A 23351-nucleotide genomic window follows, 5' to 3' on the forward strand; every position below is an offset into this window, starting at 1 on the left:
TAGGCAAGGACTCGGCTATAGGTTGCGCAAGTGAGTGCTTGTGGAAATCATACGCAAGAGAAGATGACCCCGAAAGAAGTGAACAGTGCAAATAAGGTGAAAGTGGAACAGGCAGAAAACTCTCTACTTTAAAAGCGACTTAAACCTACTGGATTTGGCAGCTGGAAAGGAGGATAGTGGACATGTGATGTCACATTACTAAAGCAAGCATCAAAAAAACTGCATCCGTGGAAATGAGGACCCCAGGTAGAGGCTATGGGGTGGAAGGCTCGGTGAAGATGATGTTACAATAATCCTGGTGAAAGACGATCCTCGATGGGCCAACAGAAGCAGTTCCTGTGGGGGCTGTATAGATACTCGGAGGCTCCGAAACCTAAAGGAAAATACCAAAAACATTTTCTTTCAATTCAACATCAGGATCTGTGGCATTATCCACATCTCTCCTGCAACTATGTTGAGAAAATTAACGCCTCCTATCAATGTGATAGCTAAATACGACAAATAATGCTTTTAGGCATAATCTGGGGTGACAGGGAGAGGGACCTGAAGAGCCTACCTCCTGAAATTAAGAGGTCAGAGAGAAGCCGTGTTAGCGAGGGCCTCTCCCCGCTGGGCGAGCTTCAGAGCGCGGGACGTCTTTCCTCCCGCGGACGGAGCCCGGATTCCGCCTGGACGCCAGCGACCTGGGTGTCACTGCCGCAGCCAGCCAGCCAGCGGGCGGCCGCTTGGCACAGGGAACGCCAGTCCGCCGGCCCCGGGCATCACCCTGCGCCCGCCTGCGCGGCGTCCAGACCACACTAAGCGCAAATGGAGTCTCCTGAGGGAGGCTGGCACTGGTGGCGCGGCAGCGGCGAGGGACGAGCGGAGAGAGACGAGCGTCGCTGCCGAAGCCGGAAGGCGGGGGATTAGAGAGCACGCGCGCGCCCCCGCAGAACGTTGTGCCGGCGAGGGGGCGGGGCCTGCGCGGGTGAGCGCACGCGGCCCGGGGGGGGGGGGACGCTGGCGAGCAAGCGGGAGGGGCGGGGCCCGCAGGGGCGCGTCTCTGGGCGCCGCGTGGGTTCCACTCACCGCCTGGCCGTTCCGGGCCGGACTGCCTCCCTGGCCGGCAGGGGGCGGCACACGCTCGCCTTGTCCTGGCGCTTTTCCCAGTGGCCCGGGTCTGCGTACCAGGCTCTTCTCTCCCGGAGGGGCAATTTTAAAATCTCTCCCCCAGAGGGCTGGGTGGGAAAGCGGAGGATCCTTGCGTGCCAGGAGCGAGCTGCGAATGGGGCAGGGGGAGCACACGTGGGGCGTGTTTACAAACAGCAGCCGCGCCGCTGTGCGGAGGCGGTCCGGGTGTTGGAGCCCAGCGTCAGCGCGCGTGGAAAGTGCTAGCCCAAGCGAGGATCATGAGGCACGGTAGGAGCCGGGGGACGTGGGTTCGGGGTAGGAGCTGGGGCGTTCACTCGGCAACACCCAACCAGACAAGCCCAGGGTGCCGAGGCGCGGCGGGCGGCGGTTGAGCTGAGTGTCGGGTCAGCGCTCCCTGGTGCTGATGCTCCGGAACTCGTCACAGTCGCTCTAGAGACGGACCCTTTGCAAAATCGACAGCACCTGGGAGACGCGGGAGCCTGTGGGAGGCGTCATGGTAAATTTCCTGCCACGCCTTGACGCCCGGGGCTTCTCAAGTGGAATCAGGGAATTGCGCTTTGACCGAGATTCCCTTTATTTGTTTCCAACGGAGACACTTACGGAAGGGTCACCGCCTTCCCGGAGGAGGGAGCGGTGCAACTCCACCTTGCAGCACCTGTTTCCTGGGAAACGCGGTCAGGCTGCCTCCCTTTCCGTCTTGTGTGTGCGTGTCACAGTTTGAAAAATTGAAAGTTCTTCAGCGAAGCATCTCTTCCATATGAACATAAATGTAACCTTTTCGTTAACACAAAGTAACATAGTAATTCGTCATTTCTTTGACAAGGCCATATACTGTTTCTGGAATTTCAGAAACTTGGAGATGGAAATCAAAGCGAGCATACTGTAGAAAACAGATGTTGATTCCAAGCCTTCTGTTTGACTCCGCCGCCAGAACCGCTCAATTGCCTTTCTCAACATAGCAGCCTTCCACTATCTGGCATGACAGAAATTCTTTGATCTAGTTATGTTGTGAGGTTGTAAGTGGCTTTTGGAGAATACCTGCTTTTAGACCTCCCCTCCTCCGTGCCCTCCATTTGGCTTCCAACAAGTCAGTCCCTTTCTGGAAATCCTGGTTTCCTATTTTGGGTAGAGTATAACTTACTTCATGGTAGTTTTATATAACTTAAAAAAAAATTCTTGTTTTCCCTTATACCTGTGAAAAGCATGAAACACTGCTAGAACAGCACTTTTACTGCCACCCATGTGGAAATGAGGCAGCCTGTAACCAGATGTCAGCTGCCTGCCTTTCCCCCTCACCCCCAAGTCTGCTGGAGTTGCTCTGTCCCAGGATATTTAAGTACAAAGGAATCCTGCCTCTTACTCTTCCTCTCTTTTCCACAGTATCTCTAGGATTTAATTTTCTTCCAGATACCACTTGCATTTTTATCTGTTCCTCCTGGATTCTCCACTTTGCTGTTTTATGTCTTACAGCTCTTCCCTTTTTATCACCTTGTGTAAGTTCAAATCTGGATACAACCCACATTTCTTGATTTTCTCAAAACACCGCTTGACTCAAGGCAATTGTATTTAGTCGACTTAATAAGATTTTACTCAAGGCAATTGTGTCTTTACACAAAACAGTTTTATTGGGTAAACTTTCTCCTTTTGTTGGGGAAGGGGTGGCTAGTTATGACAGACATTACAGCACAAGGGGGAGAGGACTTAAAATGTTAAGAACATGTGTATATATATGTATATACACATATGTACATACATAAGAATATATGTGTGTGTGTATATATATATATGTGTATTTTTGAGACAGGGTTTCCTTCTGTTGCCAAGGCTAGAGTGCAGTGGTATGACCGTGGCTTGGGCTCACTGCAGCCTCAACCACCTAGGCTCAAGCAATCCTCCTGCTTCAGCCTTCTGAGTAGCCAAGACTATAGGCTACAGGTGTGTGCCACCATGCCCAGGTAATTTTTGTATTTTTTTGTAGAGATGAGGTCTTGCTATGTTGCCAGAGCTGGTCTCAAACCCCTGGGCTCAAGTGATCCTCCCACCTTGGCCTTCCAAAGTGCTGGGATTACAGGCATGTGCCATCCTGCCTGGTCAATAATAGATTCTTAAGGTGGTGAAACTACTCTGTACAACTATAGTGGTGGGCACATGTCATTAAACATTTGTTCAGATGCACAGAATGTACAACACCAAGAGTGAACCCTAATGGAAACTATGGACTCTGTGATAAAAATGTTTCAAGGTAGGTTCATCAATTGCAACTGATGTTCCACTCTGGTGGGCAATATTGATAATGGGGAGGTTATGGATGTGTGGGGGCAAGGAGTATATGGGAAATCTCCCTATCTTCTGTGGAATTTTGCTGTGAACCTAAAACTGTTCTAAAAAATAAAGCCTATTTCTTAAAAATGTAGGTACAAAAAAAAAATGAGAATGTTGGGCACCTAAGGCAACTTACTCTTTCTCATCTACTATAAGCCCAACACAGCACACTCCAAGCAGTTCTCCACTGGACACAGCTGGGTATCCTATAATTCATTTCAATTCTGATACCATCTGCCTGGAGTGTCCCCCCAACTTCAAATGCCAATTGCAAGTAGTAGGTTGTTGTTAGGTTCCAACCCCAGCTGGGGTCTGAGGGGAGTTGGTGGATGGGTGGTGGGTAGTTGAAAGAACACTTGGGGGACTGTAAGCAGTTGAGATACAGCTTTATTCTCTCTCTCTCTCTCTCTCTCTCTCTCTCTCTCTCTCTCTCTGTCAGCCTTTGTTTTGGCCACCTGCTCCAGCTGCAGCCCCTCTCAGCGCTGGCTCCACTGCTCCTGCTACCCCCACACCTGTAGCTGAGCTCCCCAGTGTGCTTGCTGCTTCCTGGCTCCCCTCCCAGTCACCTGCAAGGTGGCCCAGCTCTCTCTTACAGAGTTAGCAGTGCAATTATATTACTCACAGATAATAGTGGCTCAAAGCCAGGTGATGAGCCCACCCATAATGTGGTTACATAACTGTGTTTATGTAATGCACGGGATTGTGCACCTGCACTCCGGTCCCACTGTGTCATGCAGCACTAGACGTTTACCTCCACCAATTCTTTTCTGCAGTGCAGCTATTTACCTTACACTCCATCCCCTAGGCCATGGGAGTCCTCTTAGTGGAGAAATGTGTCCATAGGGCAGCACTCTGGACCCATAGGCCACAGCAGCAGTACATATATGCCCTGGACGAGGGTTCCTTTCTTAGCCATTCCCCTACAAATCATCAATCACAGAGGCTATATTAGTCTGTTTTCATGCTGCTGATAAAGACATACCCGAGACTGGGAAGAAAAAGAGGTTTAATTGGACTTATAGTTCCACATGGCTGGCGAGGCCTCAGAATCGTAGTAGGAGGTGAAAGGCACTTCTTACATAGTGGCAGCAAGAGAAAATGAGGAAGAAGCAAAAGCAGAAACCCCGATAAGCCCATCTCGTGAGACTTACTCACTATCATGAGAATAGCTCGGAAAGGACTTGCCCCCATGATATAATTACCTTCCCCTGGGTCCCTCCCACAACACATGGGAATTCTGAGAGGTACAATTCAAGTTGAGATTTGGGTGGGGACACAGCCAAACCATATGAGAGGCCATACATTAAATTCCCAAGTCCTCCCTCCATGGGGCTACAATGGCCATCCATCTGCAGTGGGTGTCTTGGAGGGTCCATGGCCAAAACCAGGTCTTTGTTCCCCTACCTTTGGGGACATTGAGACAGGCAACAACAAATTACCATTTGTCACAATACCTGGTTGGAGGAGGTCATCCTTTCTCCCATAGGTCTTGCCACATGGCCCCGCCCCAAATGGTCCAGTGACCAACTAGCCAATTCTGTAACTTCCAAGTAGTTAACCACAAGGTTAAGCCTTAATAAACTGCTCAGCTATCAGTGCAGATTATCATAGGTGTCATCTCTTTGGTGATCACCATTCATATTGTCCTGAGTTTGGCCCATTGAGTACTTTGTCCACATCTGGTATCAAACCATATGGTGTCAGTACTAGGCTGAACCACGCATGACAGCGGTCCAGGCGGCAATGGCACCCCAGCTGGGTCCATCTATATATCATGCCCCATGGGGGATAGGGTGGGGTGCCCCTCTTTAAACAGTGATGGCTCAGGGTTTAGGGGTACCTCAGGCTGACCCATAGCCTTATATTGCATCAGAACTGCAGGTCCCAAGACTTCTTGCAGTTCTGCTGCTAAGGGGCTTATGCTTAGAGGACTCCGCTGTTCTAAGTAGACACCCCACTTTGCTAAAGTGGATGTCTGTGCCATCCCAGTCCGGGGAGTCATTACCCATGAACATATCCACCCCACTATTGGGTAAGTCGTTTGCATGATGACTGTAGTCCATCCTGTCACACTCTCATAAGCCTGAAGGGTGGCATATGCAGCTGCTAACTGCTTCTCTGTCAATGAATACTGGAGCTCAGCTCCCTTCCACAGTTGAACCAAAAGCCTCCTGGCATTCTAAAGCAGTCCATGCGCTGACATAGGCCCCAGCCAGAATCATCTGTGGTCACATGCACCTTGAGTTCAAATGGGCATCCGTGGTTAATCACTTGTAGGGCCTGCACTTGCTGCTGAATAGCCTGCTTGGCTGCCAGAAAGGCTGTGTCAACCTCTTTATCCCAATCCCAGGTAACCCCCTTTTTTGTCAGCCAATACAACAGTTTTATCATCTGAGCCAAATGGGGCACAAATGCCCGCCAGTACCCCAAGAGGCCCATAAAAGTCTGCAGCTGCCTCACAGTGGTGGGCCAGGGATATGCCTGAATTTTGTCTATGATGGCATCTGATATGGCTTTCGTCTTACCCGACCAGATAACTCTTAAGAATTTGGCAATCAATCTAGGCCCTGGGATCTTGGATTCATTGACCGACCAGCCGCATGCTGCCAAATGTTGCAAGAGAGGTGCTGCCACTTCTAAATCTGTAAGATAATCAGAGGTTAGCATAATATCATCAATATAATGGAATAGGGAACTCTCTTTGGACATTTCCAGGTGGCTAAATCTGTGACAACGAGGCCGTGACATATTGGTGGGGCTACGCACATAGTCCTGGAGCAGCACTGTGAAAGTCCATTGTCATCCTTCCCATGTGAAGGTGAACTGTTCCTGACTCTCTAGAGCAATGTCAATTGAGAAGAATACATTGGTCAAGTCCACCACGTAGTGGTACTGTCCCAATTCCATTGTCAAGTGGTCCATCAAATCTGTGATAGATGGCACAGCTGCCAAGCAGTGTAAAATATCCACCCCCAGAATATATTCAGGTATGGGAGAGATATACACAGTATAAACAGGGAGCCAAGTGGCCAATGCCAAGGTGCAAAGATACAGGTTTCACTTTCACTGACCAGTCTCCATAGCCATTTATGTATGCAGCTTTACCCGGAAACTTATCTGGGCTCCCGTAGACAAGACTACAATCTGTGCCAACCTGCTGTACATTGGTGGGGGACCAGTGGATTGCTAATTCCACATGTAGCCTCTGGTCATCTGGTGTCCCTCCAAGCCAGGCATCTCAGCCAGCTCCCTAATCAAACACAAAAGGCTGTATACCTCTGCCTGTCTGTAAGTAGTCCTTGAGCCAGAGCGTCTGGGTGGGCATTTCCGGAACTGCTGCTTTGGAGTCAATTGCCTCCACAAAGTTACCAGCACTTCCCAGGTGGGTAGGGGCTCCCCCAGTCGGTGCCAACACTGTTTGTCTAACTCCCCCAAATCACTGGGGGTGTAGGCACTATGTGAAGCATGCTCCACCACGGTAGGGGATCCCTGGGCCTGCTTTTTGGGCCCAAGTGGCTATTCATGCTCTATTTGGTGGACCATGGGGGTGAGCCCACAGCGGGGGTTCTTCCCCCTCAGTATCAGACCAAGCGGGAGTGTCCAGCCGGGAGGGTAGGCTCAAGCCATCACTTATGGCAGTTCCCAATTCTTATTCCAAACTGTGTATTCGGCCCTCCAGGCACTTGGCTTGCATCTGAAAGTCCCTTACCTGTGCTGCGTCCTGCAGGGACTGGGCATGCACTGACCATAGTGCAGTCAAAAACGCCCATCTGACTCTGCTGGCAAAGGCATGCTCCTTCTCGGTGCTGTGCGCTTCCAGGTGTTTCAGCACCTTCTCCGTGCTCACAGGGGGCTGAGGACACACCTCGGAATCCTGATGACTACACCAATTGTCAGGTTCCAACCTGAGCTGGGGTCTGAGGGGAGTTGGTGGATAGGTGGAGGGTAGTTGAATGAACACTCAGGGCACTATAGGTAGTTGGGATATGGCTTTATTCTCTCTCTCCATCAGCCTTTGTCTCAGCCACCCCCCACAACTGTAGCTGCACCATAGCCCGTCTCACTGCCGGCTTTGCAGCGCCTGCCACCCCCATGCCTGTAGCTGTGCTCCCAAGTGCACTTGCCGCTTCCTGGCCACCTGCAAGGTGGCCCAGCTCTCTGTTACAGAATTAGCAGTGCAGTTATATTACAGACAACAGTGGCTCAAAGCCGGGTGATGAGCCCACCCATAACGTGGTTACATAACTGTGATTGTATACTGCATGGAATTGTGCACCTGCGCTCCAGTCCCGCTGTATCATGCAGCACCAGGTGTTTACCTCAGCCTACTCTTGACTGCAGAGCAGCCATTTCCCTTACAGTTGCCACCTGTACTTCTGAAGAACTAGCTGTAAGTTGAGATTCCCATGGTGCCCTTCCTTGTGTTCCATTAATTTGCTAGGGCAACTCCTCACTGAACTCAAGGAAACATGTTACTTGCATTTGCTAGTTTATTATAAGGGATAAAACTCAGGACCAGTCAAAAGGAAAAGATGTATAGGGCAAGGTATGAGGGGGTGGGAGGCATGGAGCTTCCATGCCATCTCTGGGCTTGCCACCTTCTCTGCACTGGATGTGCTCAACCTGGAAGCTCATCAGATTTGTTGTTCAAGTGTTTTTACAGAGCTTCATCTCCAGCCCAATCCCCTTCCCAGAGGCCAGTGAGTGGGGCTGAAAGTTCCAGCCTTCTAATCATTTGGTCTTTCTGCTAACCAGCCTAATGCTGAGGTTATCTAGGGGCCTCACCCTAAGTCACTGCATTAGCATAAACTCAGGTACCATCAAAAGAGGGTTGATATAAATGTCAGAAGACACTCCTAACATTCAGGAAATCCCAAGGGTTTTAGGAGCTGTGTGGCAGGATCTGGGGAAAAGACCAAATATATTTCATATTATACTGTAGCATTCTTGTTCTATTAAGAGCCCAGTTGACCACAGGGAACTTCCTATTGTCAGTTCTTCTCTTTGGGTCACAGCATCCTTCCATCTTGCTATGCCATTCTTTTCTTTCTTTCGCCAACATTTTTCTATCTCAGGGTCCCTTCTTTTCTCTTTTTTTCCTTCTCACCTGCTTGTGAACACTCAAGATTTTTTTTTTTACTTCATTATGCAGAGCAATTTTGTATTCTTTTATTTCTTTTCTGACTTCCCTTACCATTCACTGTGGTTTATCTCTAATGAAAAGGCATTTCAGTCATTGGGGAGTTCTGTCACCCATATGTCTCTTTTTTCTACATATGTGCGACTCTCTTAATCCTTATAACAGCACTATGAGGTAGACGTTACCTATGTTTTATGTACAAGAAAATAAAGGCTAGGCCGGGTGTGGTGGCTCGCGTGAACCTGTAATCCCAGCACTTTGGGAGGCCGAGGCAGGCAGACTGCCTGAGCTCAGGAGTTTGCGACCAGCATGGGCAACACGGTGAAACCCCGTCTTTACTAAAATACAGAAAATTAGGCTGGGGGTTGTGGCATGCACCTGTAGTCCCAGCTACTCAGGAGGCTGAGGCAGGAGAATTGCTTGGACCTGGGAGGCGGAGGTTGCAGTGAGCCAAGATTGCACACTGCACTCCAGCCTGTGCGACAGAGTGAGACTCCATCTCAAAAAATAAAAAATAAAAAAAAGAAAGGCTATAAAAGTATATGAATCTATCAAATGTAGGTAGCAGAACAGGGATTTAAGCCCAGGTATGTTTGGGTTTAAAGCTCCATGCTCTGCCCATGCTATCACAATAGAAGTATTTATGTCAAAGACATGGAAAGAAGAAAAAGTGTACTGTAATTATTTATTCCTGCAAAATTAAAGTTATTTATTAAAATGGAATATTTAACATTAACTAAGAAAAATGGCTTTCTACTCATAAAAGCACTACAAGTCTGCAATGGTGTTCATTTGCTTCATTGGAATGAGAATTTTCTGAAAACTACTGCAAATCACCTGACATTAGATTGTTTCTTATCATTATAAGCTCTAAGTTTTCTGTTCTGCTGAGATAATGCAGACATACAAATACCTTATATGGACTTTGAATTATTAGTAGTATTCCTTATGCAAGATAGCTTTGTAATAGAATAGGACATCTCTAGATGGATTTACATTCTTAGTTTTTAAGGGACTCCTTTTTTGTTTTTGGTTTCCATTTACTTTATAATTGATTCTCATTCACTTGAAGATTTTTGTTTTATGATACCTAATAAACCTAAAATGAGGACATGGGCCAAGCGTGGTGGCTCACGCCTGTAACCCCAGCACTTTGGGAGGCCAAAACGGGCAGATCACTTGAGCTCAGGAGTATCAGACCGACCTGGGCAACAAGAGGCGAAGCCCCGCCTCTACAAAAAATACAAAAATTAGCCAGGTGTGGTAGTGCATGCCTGTAGTCGAGCTGCTGGGGGTGCTGAGGTGGGAGGATTGCTTGGGCCCAGGAAGTCTAGGCTGTGGTGAGCTGTGTTCATGCCACCGTACTCCAGGCTGGGTGACAAAGTAAGACCCTGCCTCAAAAAAAAAAAAAAAACATGAAATTTTTTATTACAATACTATTATTCTATGGGTAATAAACTGATTTAATATAGAGTAATATTTGCCTTTAGTAACTTAATTATTTAGTGCCAATAATAAATCAGTGATTTGCATAAAAACCATTTACTGTCACCTACATTAAGGGACATAAAATATTGAGGGGATATTTTATAAATATAAAATATAATTTATTCTTCTTTTGGAGTATGTGGAGGGATATGAGTCTGTTAGGGCAGTGGTCCCCAACCTTTTTGGCACCAGGGACCGGTTTCATGGAGGACAAACTTTCCACAATGGAGGAGGTGGTGGATGCTTTCCGGATGAAACTGTTCCACCTTAGATCATCAGGCATTAGATTCTCATAAGGAGCATATAACTAGATCCCTGGCGGCCGGGCGCGGTGGCTCAAGCCTGTAATCCCAGCACTTTGGGAGGCCGAGACGGGCGGATCACGAGGTCAGGAGATCGAGACCATCCTGGCTAACACGGTGAAACCCCGTCTCTACTACAAAAATACAAAAAAACTAGCCGGGCGAGGTGGCGGGCGCCTGTAGTCCCAGCTACTCGGGAGGCTGAGGCAGGAGAATGGCGTGAACTTGGGAGGCGGAGCTTGCAGTGAGCTGAAATCCGGCCACTGCACTCCAGCCTGGGCCACAGAGCGAGACTCCGTCTCAAAAAAAAAAAAAACAAAAACAAAAACAAAAAACTAGATCCCTGGCATGTGCAGTTAACAATAGGGTTCGAGCTTCTGGAGAATCTAGTGCTGTTGCTCATATGAAAGGAGGTGGAGCTCAGGCTGTAATACTTGCCCACTTGCCACTCACCTCCTGCCATGCGGTCCAGTTCCTAACACGCCACTGACCAGACGATACTGGTCTGTGGCCTGGGTGTTGGGGACCCCTGTGTTAGGGAAAACAGGATGTGAAAAGGGTCTCATCAGTAAAATGAAAGCTTTTCCTTTGACATCTCTTTCAGCTCAAACATTATTTTACTTCATACTATAGATGAGCCTTAATAAAAAATATGTATAGAAAATAGAAATTAAAAAATATTCTTTTGCATAAAGGTAGGGATACTTTTCCACTTGAAAATGTCTACACACAAGTGAAAGTTCTGATTACTCACTGGAAAATCCCAGATCATTTTTAAGAAGTTGGTAAGTTACAATACTGAAAGATAGTGAGTTCTGAGACTCCTGAGTCATATAGATGGCCAGTGGGGAACTTTTAAACTTTGTTTTGTTTTCTTTGTTTCTTGGTCGACTGGTGGGTGGTAGGTTTTCAGATGACTGGGAGCAGAGGCAAAGGTAAGAGAATGAATTCCCAGGAGGGTAGAAAAGATTTTGTGGGGTTTAAAAAAGAAGTGAAAATTATTGGTGGCAATGTTTAAAGAAAAGTTAGACTCATTTCCTGAAAAGCACTTAGATGTAAATTGAAGAAACCAGTGAATTGGCTGAGTGGCATGAGAAATATGAGTAGGAAATGTGAATGAAAATTGTATACCCTGCTTACCTTTCCAAGCCTGCCCAATTTCCAGCATTCTTTAGAGGAGCCCTCAATTCTGTCCCAGGTTGGTAAGGTCAGGTGAACTGGGAGCCCGTCGTGCATCACACCACTCATTCTCCCTCTCCTCAGCACATGCAGCTTCATATTTTTGAGATTTTCATGCTTGCCCTTTAGCCTGGGAAGCTTTCTCCTTCCTCTATACATCTGTACATCCTTCCAAGTCCTACTTTGTCCTCAGAGTCACATTTATCAAGGTTGCTCTTCAAACCCTGCGAGTTGGAATCACCTGGAGTTCAATATATAGATTTCCTGGGCTCACACCAGGGATGAAGCCCAGGAATCTTTACTTTCAGTGATCATCCCATGTGATTCTATTATGCCAAAGTTTGAAAACCTTTTATGGTTAACAACTGTTTGGATATAAAATTCCTCCCTTATATTCTTTTGGGAGTTTTTCTTCTTCCTCCTCTTTTTTCTTCTTATTAAATTGCACACAATCTTTGAAGAACAAGATAAAATACAGAAAAGCAAAAAGGAAAATAATAATGCCAACATATAGACATAACTATGCTTAACATTTTACTGTATATCCATTACTTTCTTTTTTTTTTTTTTTTTTTTTTTGAGATGGAGTTTCGCCTTTGTTGCCTAGGCTGGAGTGCAGTGGTGTGATCTCGGCTTACTGCAAACTCTGCTTCCCAGCTTCAAGTGATTCTCCTGCCTCAGTCTCCTGAGTAGTTTGGATTACAGGTGTCTGCCACCATGCCCAGCTAATTTTTGTATTTTTAGTAGAGATGGGGTTTCACCATGTTGGTCAGGCTGTTCTCAAACTCCTGACCTCAGGTGATCCACCTGCCTTGTTCTCCCAAAGTGCTGAGATTACTGGCATGAGCCACCATGCCCAGCCTCCATTACCTTTCTTATATCAGTTTAACTATCCTATAGTCCCATCTTAGCCTCCCGAGTAGCTAGGACTACAGGCGTGCACCACCAGATCAAGCTAATTTTTATTTTTTGTATAGATAGGGTCTTGCTTTGTTGCCCAGGCTGGTCTCGAACTCCCGGCCTCAAGCAGTCCTCCCACCTTGGCCTCCCAAGGTGCTGGGATTTCAGGACTGATTCGCTGTGCCTGGCCCTATATATATATATACACACAACATATATATACACACACACACATATATACACACACATATATATGTACTTTTATACATGCTTTTTGCAGTAATGTGTTATAAATATTATATTGTGATTCTCATTAGCCAAATACTACCAAGAACACACTTGTAGCCAAAATTGGGCTTACTACTCTAGCAAGGGAGAGTCATACCTTGGAAAACAATGGATATCTCATTAAGAGAGAGTCAAGAGAGGCTTATTGTAGGATTTGGGCTTAGCTAAGGTGATTTTAGGGAAGGTTCACGAAAGAATTTGTTCTCAACTGGGTGTTGTCAGAAAGCAGAAGCAATTTGAGTATTGGGTATATGAGAAATTTTTGTCTAGGAAGCCAGAGGAACAGAGAGAGGCCAGAGCTGTCACTAGAGAAGTTATCCAGGAGAGTGGGATGTTTGGTTATTTTTGTGGTTACACAGTATTTTTCCCCCATCCCCTTGTTAAATTTCTATTCAAGTGAGATTATGAGGTGATCTTGTTTTTGTCTTGTTTCACCACAGTCATGGCAGGTCCTCCTCTAATGTTGATATTCTACAGAATTATTTAGGTTTCATAGGGTAAATACCATGCCTACCTTGTTCATAGCATTAACACATTCTCAAAGGATTCATGATCCAAAAAGTTTAATAATCCTTGATAAATGAACTCATTTAGGCTTACAGCTATTCCTAATTCATGTATCAAGACATAATTCTACCTTAGTGAGATTCTCTTATCCTTGAGAGAGACAATTACAGTCATCTATTGCTTAATGATGGGGATGTGTTTGGAGAAATGTGTTTTTAGGCAATTGCATCATTGTGTGAATGTCATAGAGTATACTTATACAAACCTAGATGGTATAGCCTACCACACCTAACTTATATGGTATAATTTGTTGCCTCTGGGCTGTGAACCTCTACTGTACTGTAGAAATCCTGTAGGCAGCTGTAACACAATGTTAAGTATTTTTGTGTCTAAATATATTTAAACATAGAAAAAGTACAGTAAAAATATGATATTATAATCTTATGGGACCACCATCATATACACAGTCTGTCATTGACTGAAATGTCATTATGTGACCCATAACTATATTAACACCTGGCTTGAATGCTTGTCCTTCAAAATAATCCCTTCAATGCTTCATGATAGTATTTCTTAAACTCCAATCAATTTTAGACAGCTTTTCGCCACTTTTCTTCACTCATACAAATCCTGTACCATTAGCAGTAATACCCCATTGTCCCCAACACTCGCTTCCACTTTTGACAACCACTAACCTACTTTATGTTTCTATTTTTTATATTTTATATAAACAGAAACATGTATGTCCTTCAGTTAGCATGTTTCCAAGTTCATCATTTTATAGCATGAACCAGTATATCATTTTCTTTTACTGCTGAATAATATTCCACTATATGGATAGATCAGATCACATTTTATTTATTCCTTCATCAGTTGCTTGGTTTCTGCTGTTTGTCTGTGAACATTCATGTACAACTTTTTGTGTGGACATATGTCTTCATTTCTCTTGGGTGTGTAACTATGACTAAAATTGCTTGATTATATGGCAACTCTCTGTTTAATCTTCTGAGGAAATATTTTCTAAAGCAGCTAGATTATTTTACAAAAAATGTATGAGGCTTCCAAATTCTCCACATTCTCACCAACACTTGTTATTATCTGTCTTTTTTATTATAACCATCTCAGTGGGTGTGAAGTAGTATCTCTCTGTGGTTTTGATTTGCATTTCGCTGGTGGCTAATGCTATTGATCTTCATGTCATGTGCTTATTGACCATATATACATGTCTTTTTTTTGCAGAAATGTCTCTTCAGGTCATTACCCGGTTTTTACTCGGGTTGTAATAGTTCTATGTTAAATGTTACAATTTGCTGTTTCCCTATTTTGGTTCTTAGAGGGGAAGCATAAGAAATAAACTTCTGAGAATTATCTCTGTATTTAGCCCAGCTGATGTTGAAGATACTGCTCATGATGTACTCTATCATTTTATTTCAGGATTTATTTGATAAAGTCTGGCTATATTTAATGAAAAAGTATGACCAGATGAAATTTGACTTTCTTTTGTCTGACACAAGAACTAGATATGTCCATTTTAAATTGACTTCTACAAATCTGTGTGCTTTGTTTTGTGTTTACTTGCTCTATTAATTCATCTTGAATTTTTACTACTTTTCTTCTCTTATCCATTAAGTTCTATTTTAAGTATGTTTTAATGGTGAATCTCTTTTTATATTATAATTATCTTGACCATTGTTTGGAAACATGTAGGGTAAACTAAAATTAAGAGACTTGACAAGCAGTGCATCTTAGTGATAAACCTTACGGTTCCTGAAACACAGTCTTTGGTTTGTACTTCTGACTGCCACCTACCAGCCATGGAACCTTGGGCTGGCTATATAAAATCTTTCACTTATGGAAAATGGGAATGAAGATCATACTATTTTTTTGGTTTTGAAGACTGAACTGAAATGGTATATATACATTGTTTTGCAGAGTGCCCAACACATAATAAGCACTAAGACTAGCTATGATTTTATTATTTCCTGGATCTTCCAACCTGAAGGAAGTACTCACATTTTCTTAAGCTCCTAAGATACGGCGGCTTTGAAAAGAGATATTGATAGCTAAAAGCCAACTATAGTGAGAAATGCCAGATTAATTTATATACCCATGATGAATTGTAGACTATATATATACATATATTCCATTATATATATATTCTATTATATACTTCATTATATATATATTCCATTTTATATATATATGTGTGTATGTATATATAGAGAGAAAGAGTTGTAATTAAAAGGGGACTCACAAAACTACTTGAAGAATTCTCAATCCAAAACAGATGCACATTTTCTGCCTGTTTTAATCCTGAATCACAGCATATTATGTATACTGTGTTTTTGGCAGATTTATAGCTTGTCTAAAGGTATCTGAAGTAGATGATATGGATATAAAATATGTAATGTAATTGACAGTCTTCAGATAGTTATTCTTTAGGAAATATGTTTGAAATATATCATATTACCTTTGTTCTACTTTATATCATAAGGTTTAAAAATCATAAAAATTGAAGAGCGGGGTCTGCCATTCCTATTATTTGTATTTATTATATCACTCAACTTACCTAAGCCCTGATGCCTCAATTCTGAAAAGTGGTAGTAGATGTTAACTATCTCTTTTTTTCTTGGATTTCCATATTTTTTCCTCTTGCTCTGTTACATGTGTGTATTTTCCCCAGCCCCTTTCTCTGAACATTTAAACTTGTAGCATTCACAAAGTTATGTTTTTTCTTCTTTATCTTCTACATTGTGTTCTGTGTCCTTTGGGGATATAATAGTGGGATTGTTTAAAATCTTGGAAAGTCCCTATCAGCAGTGTGCCAAAATTGATACACTGATTACATTATTGCTGTGGTTAGGAGAGATTTATGGGATTATTAAATTCGTCATTTTGAAATTGATTATATTTGAATTTTTTCATATTTTAATTGGTAGTTTTCCATAGTGTTAAAAAGAAATAAAACAGGCTTACGTATTGGTACAACAACATCTGCTGCTATAACACAGGAGTTAGTTTTGCGCTAACCTTGTTTTTTTTTTTTTCTGAGTTTTTTTTAAATCAATAGGTGATTTTAGTTCATTTTTCATTGCCACTGTGACAAAATGTTTTTAGGTAGTTTTTTTCTGATGGATGGTTCACATGCAATAGTGGGGCTTTACCTACCTACTTCCCTCCCCTCCTTCCTTCCACTGTCCCTCCTTCTTTCCTTCCCCAAACTTTTTTATTTTTATTTTTTGAGATGGAGTTTTCACTCTTGTCGCCCAGGCTGGAGTGCAATGGCACGATCTTGGCTCACCGCAACCTCCACCTCCCAGGTTCAAGTGATTCTCCTGCATCAGCCTTCCGAGTAACTGGGATTACAGGCATGCACCTCCAATCCCGGCTAATTTTGTATTTTTAGTAGAGACGGTGTTTCTCCATGTTGGTCAGGTTCGTCTTGAACTCCTGATCTCAGGTGATCCGCCCACTTCAGCCTCCAAAAGTGCTAGGATTATAGGCGTGAACCACCGTGCCCAATTTTTTTTTTTTTTTTTTTTTTTTGAGACAGGATCTTGCTGTGTCACCCAGGCTGGAGTGCAGTGGCACAGTCTTGGCTCACTGCAGCCTCAACCTCCCAGGCTCAGGTAATCCTCCCGCCTCAGCTTTCTGAGTGGGTAGGACCACAGGTGTGCATCCCCACACTCAGCTAATTTTTGTAGAAACGAGATTTTGCCATATTACCTAGGCTGGTCTTGAACTCCTGGGCTGAAGCAATCCACCTACCTTGGCCTCCCAAAGTGCCAGGATTACAGGCATGAGCCACTGCACCCGACCCCCTTTTTTTTTTTTTGAGCTGAAAGATTTCCTCCCCTTTGTATAGTTTGATACTCCTTGATGTAAGTGACTAGGAAATTGATTTATCGCAAACGGAAGTAGGTAATTGCTTCGCCATTAGGAATTTTGCTGTAACCCAATGAAGAGGAACAAACATTGTTATATTATAAAACAATGATTTAGCAGCAGTTTATGTCCATAAATAATAATTGAACTGTTGTTGTAACGATAGTAATATGAAACATTGTTATTAAGCAGTTAACTGTGTAGAGACAAGGGGAAAACTTTCCCTTTACCCTCTGAAGGTTTGCTGAAAGTCAGCGGACAAAAGGCAGATTAATAGGTGAAATGGCATACAAATTTATTAACATGCTAAGGGGGAGAATGATAACCTCACACACAATGGGGTACAGGTGGTTATATACCCTTATTAGGGGAAAGAGAGAGGGAGGAAGTGTGGATGATTTGAGGTGAGTAGTAAATGATTTTTAGAGGAATTGAATTTTAGGGGAATTATGGGCTTGAAGAACATATACTGGTTTGGGACAAAGTCTTTGGGGGCCACAGAAGAGACAGTGGTCTGTGACAAAAATCTGTCCAGGTAGTTAGACTTCAGTCTTTCTTCCCAGAGTATGAGCTTAGTTAATAAAAACTCAGGGAAGGGACTAGAGGTGATTGTTTTCTTCTTTGGAAGATGTGGACTTTGGGCAGATAAGGGAACTTCAGGGACTCCGTCGGGTGCTTTGGGAGAGACAGAGGATTGGGAGAATGAAAGTGGGAGGGAATGATCAGAGAGATCTTGAGGCTTTCTCTTCAGCAAGTCAGAGCACCATATTTTGGGATATCGGGTCCTGAGCCTCAATAGCTGGCGCATGAACGCACAAGAGTCCCAAAGCAATGCCCTCTCCATCTTTCCTGACAGTCCCGATATCCTAGCATATTATAAATCATATGAGTTTTAAGGCTTTAGGATTATGTTTTATTTATTGAAAAATCCACTAGAGAGGAGCATAATGTGTGCAGCAGTCTATGGCACATGGGATGCTCTTAATAAATATTTGAAGTTAAATGAATAAATAACTGCACTATTGTGTTTCTGTTCTATTCTGGTTGTACCTCTTTCCAGCTGTGTGATTTGATTTCTATGAGTTTCAAATGTGTTTCATCATAAAATGGAAATAATGTATTTATATACTAACTTTTTTTCATGTTGATTAACTAAGAAAATCATGTAAAAGTCCTTGATTTTTAATATTAAAAAAAAAACTAACTCTTGAGGACACTTCTATTACTAATATTATGTGTGTATATAATGCTTTTTGTCAGTTGGGATATTGGTCCCCAATTGCAATTGACAATAATGTTCATTGTTCATCATTACTCTAAGCCTAATCATAATTGGAAGTCAGATCTGTTCCAAAGAGAGGGATTTACTGATACTAATTTAATGCATTTAAAAAATTCAAAACTCCTTTTCAGAAAGTAAAAAACAAAACCAAAATCTTGTAAGCTTCTTAACATACACAGATTTCAGTCAGAGAAGCATGGATTTAAAACCTGTCTTTGGGAAGTTCTTCCAGCATAACCGAATAAGAGCAGCTCCGATCTACCAAAACCTGGCAGAGACACAACAACAAAAAAGAAACTTTCAGGCCAATATCCCTGATGAACATCAATGTGAGAATCCTCAATAAAATACTGGCAAACCGAATCCAACAGCACATCAAAAAGCTTTTCCACCACGATCAAGTTGGTTTCATCCCAGGGATGCGAGGCTGGTTCAACATATGCAAATCAATAAACGTAATCCATCACATAAACAGAACCAAAGACAAAAACCCTGTGATTATCTTAATAGATGCAGAAAAGGCCTTCGATAGAATTCAACACCCCTTCATGCTAAAAACTCTCAATAAGCTAGGTATTGATGGAACATATCTCAAAATAATGAGAGCTATTTATGACAAACCCACAGACGATATCATACAGTCAAAAGCTGGAAGCATTCCCTTTGAAAACTGGCGCAAGACAGGGATGTCCTCTCTCACTGCTCCTATTCACCATAGGATTGGCAGTTCTGGCCAGGGCAATCAGGCAAGAGAAAGCAATAAAGAGCATTCAAATAGGAAGAGAGGAAGTCAAATTGTCCCTGTTTGCAGATGACATGATGGTATATTTAGAAAACCCAATTGTCTCAGCCCAAAATCTCCCTAAACTGATAAGCAACTTCAGCAAAGTCTCAGGATATAAAATCAATGTGCAGAAATCATAAGCATTCCTATACACCAATAACAGACAAACAGAGAGCCAAATCATGAGTGAACTCCTATTCACAATTGCTACCAAGAGAATAAAATACCTAGGAATACAACCTACAAGGGATATGAAGGACCTCTTCAAGGAGAACTACAAACCACTGCTCAAGGAAATAAGAGAGTTCATAAACAAACGGAAAACATTCTATCCTCATGGATACAAAGAATCAATATCGTGAAAATGGCCATACTGCCCAAAGTAATTTATACATTTGATGCTATCCCCATCAAGCTACTACTGACTTTCTTCACAGAATTGGAAAAAACTACTTTAAATTTCATATGGAACCAAAAAAGAGCCCTTGTAGCCAAGACAATCCAAAGCAAAAAGAACAAAGCTGGAGGCATCATGCTACCTGACTTCAAACTATACTCCAAGGCTACAGTAACCAACACAGAATGACACCAGTACCAAAACAAATATATAAACCACTGGAACAGAACAGAGGCCTCAAAAATAATGCAACACATCTACAACCATCTAATCTTTGAGAAACCTGCCAAAAAGAAGAAATGGGGAAAGGATTTCCTATTTAATAAATGGTGTTGGGAAAACTGGCTAGCCATATGCAGAAAAACTGAAATGGACCCCTTTCTTGGACTTTATACAAAAATTAACTCAAGATTGATTAAAGACTTAAACATAAGTCCTAAAACCATAAAAAACCTTGAAGAAAACCTAGGGAATACCATTCAGGATATAGGCATGGGCAAAGACTTCATGACTAAAACACCAAAAGCAATGGCAACAAAAGGCAGAAATGACACATGGGATCTAATTAAACTAAAGAGCTTCTGCACAGCCAGACAATCTATCATCAGAGTGAACAGGCAACCTAGAGAGTGGGAGAAACTTTTTGCAATCTCTCCATCTGATGAAGGGCTAATATCCAGAATCTACAAAGAACTTAAATTTATAAGAAAAAAACAACCCCATCAAAAAGTGGGTAAAGAATATGAACAGACACTTCTCAGAAGAAGACATTTATGCATTCAACAAACATATTTTTAAAAAAGCTCATAATTGTCATTAGAGAAATGCAAATCAAAACCACAACGAGATACCATCTCATGCCAATTAGAATGGCAATCATGAAAAAATCAGGAAACAATAGATGCTGGAGAGGATGTGGAAAAATAGAAATGCTTTTACATCATTTGTGGGAGTGTAAATTAGTTCAACCATTGCGGAAGATAGTGTGGTGATTCCTCAAGGATCTAGAACTAGAAGCGTGATTTGACCCAGCAATCCCATTACTGGGTATACCCAAAGGATTATAAATCATTCTACTATAAAGACACATGCAAACATATGTTTATTGCAGCACTTTTCACAATAGCAAAGGCTTGGGACCAACCCAAATGCTCATCAATGACAGACTGGATAAAGAAAATATGGTGGCCTGGCACGCTGGCTCACGGCTATAATTCCAGCACTTTGGGAGGCTGAGGCGGGCAGATCACGAGGTCAGGAGATTGAGACCATCCTGGCTAACAACATGAAACCCCATCTCTACTAAAAAATACAAAAATTAGCTGGGTGTGGTGGCAGGCAGCTGTAGTCCCAGCTAGTCAGGAGGCTGAGGCAGGAGAATGGTGTGAACCCAGGTGGCAGAGCTTGCAGTGAGCCGAGATCACGCCACTGCACTCCAGCCTGGGTGACAGAGTGAGACTCCGTCTCAAAAAAAAAAAAAAAAAAGAAAAGAAAAGTGGCACATATACATCATGGAATATTATGCAGCTGTAAAAAAGGATGTGTTCATGTCATTTGCAGGGACATGGATGAAGCTGGAAACCATCATTCTCAGCAAACTGACACAGGAACAGAAAACCAAACACCGCACGTTCTCACTCGTAAGTGGGAGTTTAACAATGAGAACACATGGACACAGGGAGGGGAACATCACATACTGGAGCCCTTCAGGGGGTGGGGGACTAGAGGAGGGATAGCATTAGGAGAAATACCTAATGTAGATGATGGGTTGATGGGTGCGGCAAACCCACCATGGTACGTTTATACCTATGTAACAAACCTGCACATTCTGCACATGCATCCCAGAACTTAAAGTATAATAATAATAATAAAACTGTCTTTGTCCATTACTAACTGTGGAAGTCTGAACTTACCTAAATCTCGTTCTCATTTGGTACATTTGAATAATAATACATGTACTATGGAATTGTTTTGATAACTAAATGAGATGTATATGAAAGCCCTTGGTAATAAATGAATGTGAATAAATATTCCCTATACTCTCTCACAAATTAAAAATACCTTCTAATTCTAGTTCTGGGTATTATTATCCAAAATATGTATTTTCTTGTATTGCTTATGGCTCTTTGCAAAATAAGTTTTTTGGTTTTGTTTTTTACTTTCTGAAAATCAGTTTTGGATTTTCTTTTATTGAAGAATATAAACAGCATTATTTCATAGACACTGTGCCAGCAAGTTTTAAAAATGAAAATATATTAAAAAATTGTGTCTTAAAAAAAGTCAAAAGCAATTACTGCAAGAATTACAATTAACCTTATTCAGAAGTAAGGCTCAAAAAAATTCAGTGGATTCTTCCTGATAAAAAGAGGTTGAAATTAAGGACCCAGTTATTCAGGGTTTACAAACATGTTTTTCCAGGAGCACTGTACTCCTATTTTTTCCTTCTCTGTCTGACTAATTTCTCTCATACATTTATTATTCCTGACTGTTCTTCCTTCTTAAGCTCTCTGAACTTCTTTCTCTAAAATCCCTTAGAAATAATATCTGTGCTCGTATATTTTACCTCTTTTTCTGATGACATTCATATAATTCTTGTTTCTTGTCCTGACTTTTAAATAGCTCCCAGAATGTTTCCAGAAGCAACTGAGGTTTGTTACCACATGTTCAATGTATTGATTGTACAAATGTGTATGTTAAGAAGCTTTCAAGTGACTGGGCATGGTAGCAAATGCCTGTAAACCCAATACTTTGGGAGGCTGAGGCATAAGGATTGCTTGAGCCCAGGAGTTTGTTACCAGCCTGGGCAACATGGCACTATCCCCATCTCTACAAAAATTAAAAATTAGCTGGGTATGGTGATGCACCCCTGTAGTCCCAGCTACTCAGGAGACTGAGCTGGGAGGATCACTTGAGCCTCGGAGGTTGAGGCTGCAGTGAGCTGTGATCATGCCACTGCACTCCAGCCTGGATGACAGAGACCCTGTCTCAAAAAACAAATAAGAAGCTTACTGGGAACACCAAACACACACACACACACACACACACACGCGCACACACACACCCCCCGAGAGAGAGAGAGAGAGAGAGAAAGAGGGAGAGTGAGAGAGACAGAGACAGATAAGATACTGCCTTGTTCTTCAAGGAGTTTGGTAATAAAGAAAGATAGGTTTACAGACAGTAATAACGCCATGTGCAGATGTTATACTAATGGTTTAAACCATAAATATGCACACATAAAGGAGTGACGTTAGTAATGCTAGTGACATTGGTTCTGGGCATTGAAATATGTGTATGAGTTCTCCAAGCAGGTAAAGGATATAAGGACTTTTCTACAAGGAAATGTAAGATCATGAACAAAGGTTCTGAAGTGGGAAAATATATACCTTGTTTAATATGTGGAGCAACAATGTATTTGTTTCCTAATTGCTGTAGGCATTACCACAAACTTAGTGACTGAAAATAGCACAACTTTATTCTCTTATAGTTCTGGAGGTCAGAGTCTGAAATCAGTGGCACTTGGGCTAAAATCAAGGTCTTTCTTGGTGCTCTAGGGGAGTCCTTGCCTTTTCCATTTTCTAGAGGCCACCTGCATTCCTTGACTCATGGCCTCTTCCTCCATCTTCAAGCCAGCAGGATCACATTTTCAAATCTAAGCATACATCACTGCCTCTATGGTCACATTTCCTTCTCTGACTCTGACCTTCCTGCCTCCTTCTTATAAGGACACATGTGATTAAATTGGATCC

The 23351-nt window shown here is 42.7% G+C and overlaps 1 protein-coding gene across 3 annotated transcripts in view; it reads left to right on the forward strand.

The window, feature by feature from the left end:
- Positions 1-1097: 1097 nt before the first annotated feature.
- Positions 1098-23351, forward strand: part of LOC105479633 (family with sequence similarity 13 member A) — a 377790-nt gene continuing 355536 nt past the window's right edge. The window contains exon 1 of one of the 3 annotated variants that reach the window (XM_011737705.3): positions 1098-1398. Coding sequence is in view for 1 of the 3 variants with exons in the window: in XM_011737712.3 (XP_011736014.2) it covers positions 1389-1398 (10 nt within the window). In the remaining 2 variants the exon portion in view is untranslated. The remainder of the gene's footprint in view (positions 1399-23351) is intronic. The other 2 variants (XM_011737709.3, XM_011737712.3) reach the window with 2 other exon arrangements.

The sequence above is a fragment of the Macaca nemestrina genome, chromosome 3 (assembly GCF_043159975.1).
Source record: "Macaca nemestrina isolate mMacNem1 chromosome 3, mMacNem.hap1, whole genome shotgun sequence".
In the NCBI taxonomy this organism is placed as follows: Eukaryota; Metazoa; Chordata; class Mammalia; order Primates; family Cercopithecidae; genus Macaca; species Macaca nemestrina.